The sequence below is a fragment of the Stenella coeruleoalba genome (assembly GCF_951394435.1).
Source record: "Stenella coeruleoalba genome assembly, chromosome: 6".
Classification (NCBI taxonomy): domain Eukaryota; kingdom Metazoa; phylum Chordata; class Mammalia; order Artiodactyla; family Delphinidae; genus Stenella; species Stenella coeruleoalba.
This window is the reverse complement of record NC_137151.1, coordinates 61,923,295-61,935,914: the sequence shown is the minus strand read 5'-3', so window position 1 is coordinate 61,935,914 and position 12,620 is coordinate 61,923,295. Positions and strand designations below refer to the sequence as shown.

The 12,620-nt window shown below is 34.3% G+C and overlaps 1 protein-coding gene across 1 annotated transcript in view; it reads right to left on the bottom strand.

The window, feature by feature from the left end:
* Positions 1-12,620, bottom strand: part of LOC307187651 (sodium channel protein type 2 subunit alpha) — a 91,995-nt gene that overhangs the window by 42,961 nt on the left and 36,414 nt on the right. Inside the window, exons 14-16 of the mRNA XM_079924027.1 lie at positions 9,719-9,957; positions 3,671-3,844; positions 1,406-1,762 (exon numbers count right to left, since the gene is read on the bottom strand). Of these exons, the coding sequence (XP_079780153.1) occupies positions 1,406-1,762; positions 3,671-3,844; positions 9,719-9,957 (770 nt within the window). The remainder of the gene's footprint in view (positions 1-1,405; positions 1,763-3,670; positions 3,845-9,718; positions 9,958-12,620) is intronic.

Sequence of the window (12,620 nt, the reverse complement as noted above, 5' to 3'; positions counted from 1 at the left end):
ACAAAGAGGAATTGGGACCTCCTGCCAATAGCCATGAGAGTGAGCCTTCTTAGAAGCTGATCCTCCTGTCTTAGTCAAGATAACTGAATTCCCTGCCAACATCTTGACAGCAACCTTATGACAGACCCAAAGCCAGAAGCACCCAGATAAGGTGCCCCCAAATTTCAGACCCACTATGAAACAATTAATAAATGTTTATTGTTTTAGGCCACTGTTCATATTTCTGGACTGTACACTGTTCATGTTTGTTGTTATTTTAAGAAGAGGTCAGAATTATCTAAGCTAATACTGAGGAGGTTGAAATCTTGGGATAAATAGAAATAAATGATAATCTTTTGCTTTTTTCCCCCCCTCCCTTTTCTTTTCCTCTGGGGAATTGGAAGTTGCTTTGATGTGAAAGGAAATTAAGTCTATAAATTGTATACTTTAAAATATTGGTTATGACTATTCCACTGGACTGGGGCTTAATCAAGCACCTTAGTATAATAACTTTATATTTAAAGTATAAGAGCCTGATCCCTCTTAGAGAATCTACTGTCCTTTCTTCCCCAACCACTGGGTCCACTGTTCCCTGGCTTGGGACAGTCTATCTTTCTTCTTACCGAGCTAAATCTTACATCTCAGTAAAGATATTTCAGGTCTGAACTCCTTGACAAAGCCTTGCCTGATCATCCTTGCCACTGTAAAGCAAAGTTTCCATCTTGTGAACTTGACATATAACACTTCACTTTCACATTTTTTCACTTACTAGTTCCTATTTTTACTCCTGTTTAGGTAAATGTCATATCACAATGCCATATATATCTTCCTATCATCTTTCCCATGCCTCCAGGACTCAGCAGAGATATGTTGGACATGGTTCATTTTACACAGAAATGATAAACAAGTGATTCTTGAGTCAGTGTTACTTGTTCATACTGTAGTTTCTAGGCAACAATTACCTTATGTGCTTTTAATGGACTGAGATTATCACTATTTTTTTTAAACTCCAACTTGTAGAGAACCCAAATTTGAAACATTTTCAAGTGATACTATTATTAGTACTTATAAATAAAATGAATGACTGCTCTTCATGGCACTTCCATGCTTTAGTACAAGAACTGAAATATAAAAGCCAAAACTGGCCCTCTCCATGATCAATAAGAGGTACAGAGATGAAGAACAGCTTTGGTTCAAAAGACATTTTAAGAGTTTACGTTGCTGGAAAAAATAAAAATAATGAATAAGGAAATATTTTAAAAGAGTTCATGTGGATTTCAATAGTCTGAGCTACACCTGACTCCTGCCATCATGAAAATTGAGAATGATTTAAAAAAAAAACATTCAAAACATTCCTCAGTTGAACATACTTTTTCATGGTTACATTGTCTTTTACTGAAAATGAGAAAAATGTTTTACCACATACCACCAGGTTTCCAATGACCATGACCATCATGAAGACAGTAAGGCACATGGTTTGACCGGCGACCTCCATGCAGTCCCACATGGTCTCTATCCACTCTCCACACAGCACTCGGAACACAATCAGGAAGGAGTGGAAGAAGTCATGCATGTGCCAGCGCGGGAGTTCACAATCATTGGAAATCTTGCAGACACATTCTTTGTAGCTCTTACCAAAGAGCTGCATGCCGACCACGGCAAAAATGAAGACGATGATGGCCAACACCAAGGTGAGGTTACCCAGAGCCCCCACTGAATTGCCAATGATCTTTATCAGCATGTTCAGAGTCGGCCAAGATTTTGCCAATTTGAAAACTCTGAGCTGGAAACAAAAGCAAGAAGGCCATTACTGCTCTGCATTCTGAAGAATCTGCATATTTGTTTGTAGGAAAAGTCTACAGTGTCTCAATTTTAGGTGATGGATTATTCATGTGCCAAACTATTATCTGGCAAATGTATTAGTTTGTTACCATGGGATATTTTTCATTTTGAAATAGTTTATATTGTAAATAAAATAATTATACAGTTTTTCATCAGCATTCAAAGAATAAGATTCACCAAATATTCCTGAATCTTACATAAGCATTTATACTATTCTTTTTGTTTTTCTCTAAGGAACTGAGATACCTAACATTAGTGGTGATTAATTAGAAAAGACTCTTTCAGAAACGTAGAGGCTCTCATTATTTAAAAGCCCAAAGTGGATATATTTTTCAGTGTACTTGAAATATAATGCTGAAATGCACAAGTGCAAACAACACTTATATAAGGTACAAGAGAAAAACCAACTAATTTCTTTAAATCTCTGGACTGCTATATCTGTAGCTTGTTGTAATATTAGGCTGTATTTTAAAGGAGATTTATTATATTCAAGGAAGAAATACTTGGACTTGAGTAAAAAGCTGTATTTTGTCAACCTTTATGTCTTCAGTGATTTAATTAATCAACTCATTATAGTGTGAATGGCTCTCCACTACTGTGCCTGACACATTGGTTGTATTAGAAGCCTCTAGAGTACCATTTACCATTAAATAGCAGCAGCATTTTATTTCCGATGCTTCAGTAAATGTCAGGTCAAGAGTAGTGCATTATTTAATGGCAACTAAGTGACCCAAAGGAGCAGATATAAGAACCAAAAATTTTAGTTTATTCCCAGAGAATAATTAATGCAAAAGGGCCTGATACACTAAGCAAGACACTGATGATATTATGCCTTCTATCTCCCCAAACTGCATCACATTATCACAAAGATTTACTAAGCTTCTTAAAAGTAGTTGCCCATATTTACTTGTTATATAATCATTGCTAATTTTTTTTTTGGTTTTTTTTTTGCATCCTTCTAGCTTCAAATTAAGATCTACAGCTATCCATGAAGACTAGGAAAGGAAATCACAGCTCTAAGGATCTTAACACAAATTTGAAAGTGGTAAGGGAGTTTCTAAACAGACTTCACAACAAAGTCTTGAAACTAATCACTGTTAAGATAAGTTGCCTATAAGAATCTGTCTTTACTAACTATATACAATCTCTGTTGTTTCAAAATAAATCACAAAAAGTTAGAGCCAACTCAAATAAACAGCACAATAAAACATACCAAACTTCAAATGGCAATGTGTCAAGTGATATTTTGTCTCATCTGTAAAAGATCCATAAACTTTGAAATATAAAGATCAAATGAAAGACCCTTTCTTTAAAATTAAAGTATAACACAGGCAACTCTTCTCAGAGAGTGTATTTGGTGACTTCCTGACCTGGCTGAAGGAGCAGATGTATAGGAGCTCTGTCTTCTTTCCCTGTACACTGTACCCAGTCCCGGGTCTTGGCTTCTACGGGGCCAAAGTGGGCAACTCCATGATCCCTTAGCCTCTGGTAGAAAGATGAGCCCACCCAAAGCCCCAACCAAGCTTTATCATGGGTAAGCAAACCCTATATAGCTGAGAGGTACATATTGTGTTGTTTAATTTGATATGCGTTTATCTATGACCTCCATTTTCTCTCTCCCCATTAGCCTTGCCATTCAATTACTAAGGACAGAACTATTTCCTGTTCATTTGAATAAACTTAATCTATGCATTAAAACTATGAGGAAGAAGAAATTACCACCTGCTTTGTTAGAAGTATATTCAAATAATATTAAAGCTATGGGAAATCTTGTAATTTTTTTCTAGAAAGGAGTGACTACTAATTAAATTATTTATAAAAACATTATGTTTACTCTCAGTTAATTTACCAGTCGAAATGATCGGAGAACTGACAATCCTTCCACGTTTGCCAAACCAAGTTCCATTAAACTAAGGCTCACAATTAAACCATCAAAAATATTCCAGCCTTCTTGAAAGTAATAATATGGATCCATGGCAATTATCTTTAGAAACATTTCTGCTGTGAAGATCCCAGTGAAGACCTAAGGGAGAAATGTTTATTACACAAGTGAAAACTCTTGAAAACATAAATAACTATTGAGCAATTTAATTTAGTCCCAACAAATCACAATTCAATTCTGAGTTTTAAAAATTGGTTTGGGGGCTTCCCTAGTGGCACAGTGGTTGAGAGTCCGCCTGCCGATGCAGGGGACACGGGATCGTGCCCCGGTCCGGGAAGATCCCACATGCCGCGGAGTGGCTGGGCCCGTGAGCCATGGCCGCTGAGCCTGCGCGTACGGAGCCTGTGCTCCGCAACGGGAGAGGCCACAACAGTGAGAGGCCCACGTACCATACACACACACAAAAAAATTGGTTTGGGTCCAGGAAATTAGTATACTCAAATGGTTTGTATTCAAATCAATATTTAATTGTTTACTATATTTAAGGTTTATCAAGTGATAAAGAATTAAGACAATAAAATTAATATTCTTCTCCCTAGCCCTCCAAAAACTCACCAAATAATTACCTAATAGTTTGGTTCCCTCCCTTGGCCCTGCAGGCAAGGCTGGTGCTAAAAAGGCTTTATATTGGCTGTAATAAACAAGGTCACCACTAGCCCTATAGATGTTAAGGATGCTTTTAAAAACAAAAATTATTTTCCTGGCCAAAGAGAAGCAGCATTCTCTATTCTCCATTTTCTTCCTCTACAGCTATTTTAAATTTTCCACGTGTCTTCAACGATTTTTCTTTATTCTCCACTCTCAGTACTTCTGCATCTCAGAGGTAATGGAAGTCAGTCAACCTGAACTTACTCAGTTTCCTTATATCTACCAAACTACTTACATCCACACCATACTTTGCTTTTTCTTTTCCTGTTAAAAATTAAAGACATGTCACTGCTTTGCTCTAATTTCTGCAGCTGCAATTATGTATCTTCTTTGGACTTCTTGAAGAATTCACTTTCTCAATTAACCTGTAGTTTCTACCTCTTCCTGCTACTGACTGCTTCCTTTTGGGATTTTACAAGTATCAACAGATACTCAGTCCCTCTCCACCTTAAAACTACCACCAGCATCATAAAAGAAACTCTCCTTGTATTCTACTTCCCCCATTAGCTACCACCATCTGTCTTCTCTTCATAGCCCAACTTCGTTAAGAGTTTGTGTACTTGTCTGTACTCACTAGTTCCATTTCTTTAACTTACCCCCCTGACCTGCCAGCAGCATAAACTGCTTTAACCAATTTCACCAACATAACCGAAACTGCCATTGATAAATTCAATTGAACTTTTAATAGTTATCTTGCTTGCCTCTTTAGGAGTTTTTCACAACGTTGTCTGTTCCTTGTTCCTTAAAATAGTTTCTGTCCTGGCTTCAGTGATCCACATCTCCCTGGATACTTCTCAGTTGCTTTTCCTCCTCCAACAAATCATTCAACACTGGATTTTTTCAGAGGTCTTTCTGTCCTCAACCTTCTTAATCTAATTTTCTTTTTACAATAACTTTACATTTTGAGATCTATTTTCCCATTCAAGCATATCCCCTGAATTCCAGAACTACATCCTTATTTCCTTATTCAACATCTCCACTGGATAACTGTCTCACAGGTACCTCAAATTCAACAGGTCCAAAATTCATTTCATCACTTTCTCTGCACAGCCTTGCTTCTCTTCTGATATTTGTTAACTCAGTAAATGGAATGGCTCTCTACCTCGGTGGCCAGCTCAGAAACATGAGAGTCTTGCTAACTTTTCCAAATATCTCTTGAATACTTAAAGTTGACATTCACCCATGCATGTATTACCAGTTTTTCCTCCTTTTATTGTTGAGTAGAATTCTATTGTTTGAATAGTCTATAAATATTTAAATAATGTATAGCACTTTTTGTCTATTTTCCAAGAAATCTTGGCCACCCCAATCACATGTGCTAATATTTTCATATATTTTATACTTACATATGCTATAAATGCTTGCTTTAAATAATCAGTTGTCTTTTCAAGAAATTAAGATAAGGGAAAAAAAACAGTATTTTCTATTCACCCACATTTATTCATTTCTAGTGACCATCATTCTCAAATTTCCATCTAATACATTCTTCCCGTTCAGCCTGAAGAACTTCCTTTAGCATTTCTTGCAGCATAATTCAGGTGTAACAACTTTTTTAAGGTTTTGTTTATATTAAAATTCTTTATTTCACACTAGTTTTTGATAGATAGTTTCACCATAGAATAATGTTTTAACTTCTTTTTTTCATCAGGCCACTTTCTTATGGCCTGAACTGTTTCTGACGAGATGTTAATCCCTTGTATATAATATATATTTTTCTTCTGGCTGCTTCTAAAAGTTTCTTTTGCTTTCACAGCTTGGCTAAGATGTGCCCAATGTAGTTAATTTTATATTTATCCTTGTTGATGTTCACTGAAATTTTACAATTTAATATTAAGGTGTCTAAGTTAATATCTTTCATCAAATTTGAGAACATTTTGGCCATTATTTCTCCAAATATTTGTTTTGTTCCATTCTCTCTTTTGTCCTTCTGAGTCTCCCTTATGTAAATATTAGACCACTTGATGTTATTCTGCAGATTAGTGTGACTTAGTTCATTTTTCCTGTAAGTTTTTCTCTGCTGTTCAAATTGGATAATTTCTACTGGTTTGCTTCAAGTTTGACACTTTCTTCTGACATCTGCAATTTTCTTTTAAACTCATCCAGTGAATTTTTCATTTTAGAATTTGTACTTTTCAGTTCTAAAATGTCTAGATAATTCTTTTATATAGTTTCCATTTTTTCTGCTCATATTCTCCATCTGTTTATTCTTGATGACCATTTTTTTCCTTCAATTTGTTAAATGTATTTATAATAGGTCCTCTAAAGTCCTTTAATGCTAATTTTAGTAATTCAGCCATCTCTGGATCTATTTCTATTGAGTATTTTTTTCTCTCAAGTTACAGTTTCCTATTTCTTCATATATCATGTAATTTTTTATGTGATGTGAATAATGTATTGTAGAGAGTTTTGATTCAATTATTTTCCTCTAAAAAGTACTGATTTTTGTCCTAGCAGGAAGTTAAATTATAGGTTGGCCACTCTGAACTTATGGTAGTTAGGTTTAATACTTAAGTAGGGCACAGCTATTTTGGTTTGCTCTTTGTCCTAGTTGAATCTTCTGGTTCTCTGACATAGCCTTCACTCCTTAAGTGTAACCCCTTTGGGGTTTTAAAGGAAAGCCCAAAGTCTTTGTTCAATTTCTCCATCTTGGTCAGCTTTAAATTCCAAACTCTTGGGAAGTATTTCCTTCTACTCTTTTTTTTTTTTTTGGAACAATTTGTGAAGGATTGGTGTTAATTCTTTAAATATTTGGTAGGATTCACCAAAGAAATCATCTGGGCCTAGGCTTTCCTTTGTGAGAACATTTTTTGATTACTAATTCAATTTTTACTTGTTATAAGTTTTTTCGTATTTTCTATTTCTTCTTGAGTCAGTTTCAGTGGTTTGTTACTTTCTAGGAATTTTTCCATTTCCTCTAGGTTATCTAATTTGTTGGTACAATTATTTATAGTACTCTGTATACTCCTTTCTATTTCTGTAAGATCAATAGTGATGTCCCCTCTTCATTCCTGCTTTTAGTAATTTGAATTTTCTCTCTTTTTCTTGGTAAGTATAGCTCAAGATTTGTCATTTCTATTGCTCTTTTCAAAAAATCAACTTTTGGGTTTGTTGATTTTTTTCTGATGTTTTCCTATTCACTATTTCATTCATTTCCACTCTATTCTTTATTATTTCCTTTCTTATGCTCGTTTAAGATTTAGTTTGCTCTTCTTTTTTCTAGTTTCCTAAGATGAAAATATAGATTATGGATTTGAAGTATTATTTTTTTACTATAGGCATTTACAGCATAAATTTCCCTCTAGGCACTATTTCAGTTTGGTGTGTTTTCATTTTCATTCATCTCAAAGTATTTTCTGATTTTTCTTGTGATTTCTTTTTTAACCTATCGGTTATTTACAAGTCTGCTTTTAATTTCCATATATTTATAAATTTTCCAAATTCCTGTTTATTGATTTCTAATTTCATTCTATTTTTGTGAGAAAAAATACTTTGATTTCAATTTTTTTAAGTTTAATGAGGCTTGTTGTATGACCTACCTATCGCTTATGCTGGGGAATATTCCATATGTACTTGAGAAGAATGTGAATCCTGTCTATATATTTTCTACTATTTCATTATCTTCCTTAACACATAAGACAAGTCCTATTTTGAACTGTCCATTTGTTGTTTACGTCTTTCCAGCATCCACTCTCTCTTCTTCTGATAATGGTAGACCTAATTTTCTTCTTCATAATTGTATTCATTTACTCTGTTTCCAGTGATAGGACATGGTTCTGGTTTGGCCAAATAGGGCATTCTAACCCTAGAATCAGATTAACTGACTGACTTAGAAATGGTCATGTAACTCCAACCAGGCCAATGATATTCAATTCTTGGGCTTTTGTTGGAACCACTAGTTAGGAGGCACAATCCTTCTGCTTAAAGAGCTGTGTCAGGATAAAACTTGGTAGACTGATGCCATCAATAGAATACCCAGCCAGAGATGAAAAAACATACTGGGAAAAAGTTGGCAAGAAGCTAACTCCCAATGACATTGACTGAGAACCTGAATCTAGCCAGATTAAAATGTGGATCTATGCCCAAATGGACTTTAGTTACTTGAAGTAATGAATTATCTTTATTTTTGCTTAAGCCCATTTGAGTTGTTTCCTAATATCCACCTCCATAACGCTTCTTTGATCTCTTGCTCACTTTTTATAGATAATGTTGAAGTGATTCCTATATATGTGAAAAAATTTGGACTAGGTAATGTTATTGTTCTTTCCTAAAGTTTTGTGATTTTGGGCCAGAGCTTAAAATAGTCTCCGAAATATCTTTTAGAGTCTCTGATACAGTATTCAGAGCTTCCATTGCTCTGTGAATTTCTCATGGGTATAGTTTCTCCCACTGTAAAATGCAGACATTCATAGTATCTACCTGAGGACTGACTTTGTGGAAACCTAGAGAGAGGGATTTTACATAAACCATTTAATACAATGCCTGGTACAAAATAAGTGGTCAGCATATATATGTTAACTTTATCAGTTAAGAGCTATCTGGATTATAATAAAAAAATAGTGGTTACTTCAGAGCCTAAAAATATTGTGTATTATACTTCAGAATATATTATTTACTATCTATATAGAACCTGTTTATATGTTCATTTATCAAGTTGGGAGGTTCATGAGAACTTAATAAGCCTCATATTGATATTAATATACTTTTGTTGCCTGAATTTATTCATTTTGTTTCTCTGTAAAAGACCACTTTACTTTCATTTCTATCATTCTACCATGTATCCATGAATGTTAATACAAAATTTTAAGTAAAAATGTATGCAAAAATTAATCATTTATAAATTCTTAAATTTATAGGACAAATTCAAACAGAAATAATAACCTCTATGATGTTTCCTCTCTTAAAAATCCATCTTCAGTTATGAACAGATGATATTTCAAAATTATCTGACTTGGCGTATTTTATAATTTGTTTGGCAAATGTAGACATGTCTGAAGGAATCTATTCTAAATACCTGAGAAACACATCAGGATTTTATCATAAATCAATATCCTCCATAATTCATAATAATCTTTATAATGAATGGGCAATTTATATTTAATTCTAAATCAAACTATACATAAAATCTTTGAATCTCTTCCACTGCTAAAGTGTAGCAGTATATTTTTGTTATAAAAAAGTGATGCTGAACTTTTGCTGTCCAGGTATATACGACAATTAATTCATATTTAATTTGAGACTGATATGTGAAATTCATTAAGGCAATCATGAACTCTTTCAATGGGTAGAGTAACCCTCAGTGAGCCTTACCAGGTTCCCAACTGACAGCACACTGCTAAACTGCTCCGTCATGGGATAGTGCTCCATGGCCATGAAGAGGGTATTTAAGACAATGCAGATGGTGATGGCCAGGTCAACAAAAGGGTCCATCACAACTAAGTTGACGAGATGTTTCACCTTTAACCATGGCTTACAGCAGTCCCAAATCAAGCACATGTTAGCAAATTTATACCAGCAGGGTGGGCATTTCTGTCTGGATTCTTCAAGTTCTGGAAGAAAAAGGTTAGAATACTTATGAAAACTGCTTCCTTCCTATTAAGCAGCCTTTGGTTTAAACTGAAAGTGATTTTTAAAAAATCTAAAGTTGTTAAAAGGCATTATGGGTTAATCTGATGGTTGAGCAGGAAAGCACTTACAATGGATTAGCTGTCATAAAAAGTGTGGGCACAGAAAGGCTAGTAAACTTTCCAAATTTATCTTGGTTAAACATGGTTTCCAAGATTCTATCTACAATATTAAATAGTCTGCTAATTATCTTTAAGGCTATCAGAAATTAATGGGTAGAACTTGTGTTAAGTATACTTAAAGCTCATCTATGTTCCAGATAGAGCAAGACATATATTATCAAAGAACACCTCTCAGGAGATGTCTTTAAAACCTTTATCAGTCATGCTGAATCTCAGTTTCTTGGATTAGATATGTTCTTTGTGTATTTTAATGAGATAGTTTTGTCAGTGTCACCAGTCTTAGTTAAAAAGTTTCTAGTTAAGCCTAATTAGATATAGGCCTGTATATTAAACTCAGCAGTATTCTTAATTTAACTAGATGGCACAAAAGAAGAGGAAATATCAAACCTAAGAAACTGAGAACTTCACTGTTTCACAAAATGGGACTTATGTACTACTGGTAAAATACAAGAGGAGCTTAGGTAGAACATATGTAGAATTCATAAATTTTAATGGTATGCATTTATTTTAATATATTAAAATGTGTAACTATCACACCAAACCTATGATATAAGATTTCATATAAAAATACATTTATTTTTAAAAAATACAATGATTTCAAAAAGAATTTCAACTAAATAATAGGAGAGAAAAGACAGAAATGCACAGATCTATAAGGTGATACTGTAAATACTGAAACTTAGTAAATAATGGCAAAGAATTTGGGAGAATTAGGAAGTGGGTAATTATCTGCTCTTTTCCTTTGGTATATTTCTCTCTTAATCAACTCTTGAGTGAGAAAAGAATTCAGAAGTTGTTGTTTTCTGCCAATATCATTGCTGCACTCTGTTACCTGCTCTGCCAAATGTAAGACCATCACCGATTAGCACTAAAATAGAGGAAAAGATTCTTTGTTCATCCATAGCATGACTCTGGTTGGTCACTTTAGTATTACTACTGTGGCAACTGGACTATCCCTCCAAACCTGGTACAGTTTACTAAGAATTAAACTTTTCAAGAGAGTTTATGCAATGGACAAACATGACCATAGGTAGTGATTTTTGCTTTGCTGATAAACATTCACTACCAATATTATAAAGTTTACTATTTCCCTAAAGTAAATTAATTTCCTTATTATTTTTAACAGAATTCCATGAGATGTAGATTCTTCAATTGTCTCTTTATATACTGAAATTCTTCAAGTACCCAGCTTATTTCCTTTTCTCTTAAATGTAATTTTGTAAACAGTAAACAATAGTTGAATTGTAAATCAGAAGAAAAATATAAATATAGTTATTATGCACTGTTTTGTAGAAACTTTTAAGACTCCCGAATAAACTCATATTTATACTGAAGGTAAAAAGGCTTTACTACTTACAGTAAATAACAAAAGAGAATTGAAAAAGCTCTTTGCCTGTGTACAGTCAGAGTAAGTATTTTTTAAAATGTTACTTGTAATTTAGCAGATAAAGAGAAGCAAATAGAAACTGTGTGGAAAAAAGTAAATCAGAGAAAAGTTCAAAATGCAGCCAGTGTTGCTCGTCTTGACACCAGGAAAAAGTGGAGCAGAGTTGTTAAAGTCTAAAATAAAATCATTCAATTATTCATGCTAAAAAATAAAAAAGAATATCACACTTTGAAACAAAACAAAGCACTCAGGGAGAACTACAGCCACGTCTCCATTTTTCCTGGGTGGGTTATCCACACTGAAAATCATTTACAGCCCAGTTTAGATCTTTTGCTGGCTCCCCTCAATTCCTCAGTGCTTGTACCTCACCCTCCCACCACCTTCCCAAGGATTTGACCTGGAAACATTTCCATATGGTTTTTGCATTAAAAAAACTTGAAAAGCAAACAATTCATTTTTCCTTATCTCCTACAGTGTCATTAAGTAGGAGGCCATTCATTCATTGCCTGGACAATGGAGACTTAGCTGTAGTTCAAAAGAAGGAAAACAAAAGTTGCCAGCCTGGATCAACAAGCCTGGTTCCAAAAAGGAAAGGTGAACTAAACCATGATTAGACATAGAAGGAAGGATCTCCAAATAAACAGATTATGTCAACCTAAGACACCTTTCCACTGTTATTAGGAACAAAAAAGGATTATATTAAAGACAGCTCTAGTTGCATGTATATGCTATGTACTGCTAACAACAAGCCTTGATTAATGTCAGATTCAAAATGTTTGCATTCTACACAACCAATGAAAAACAGAATGAAAACTCAGCCATTTTTCCCCACATAAATATAAAGTTAAAAGCTCTGCAGATATTAAAACCAAACACTCAGTCTCCTGCTTCCTAAGTTACACTTATCTCTAGGACATCCTTTTCATTCTAAGCAAGTCCATGAGACACATTTGCATGGAGGGCGACGTGGGTGCAGTCATTTTTAACTCCGTATCTTAATTAGTGGACAAGTCCAATCTTGTGGTGGTGGATTGATGTTTTTTAAGTAATTTCTTAAGTTAGCCCAAACTTAATGCTA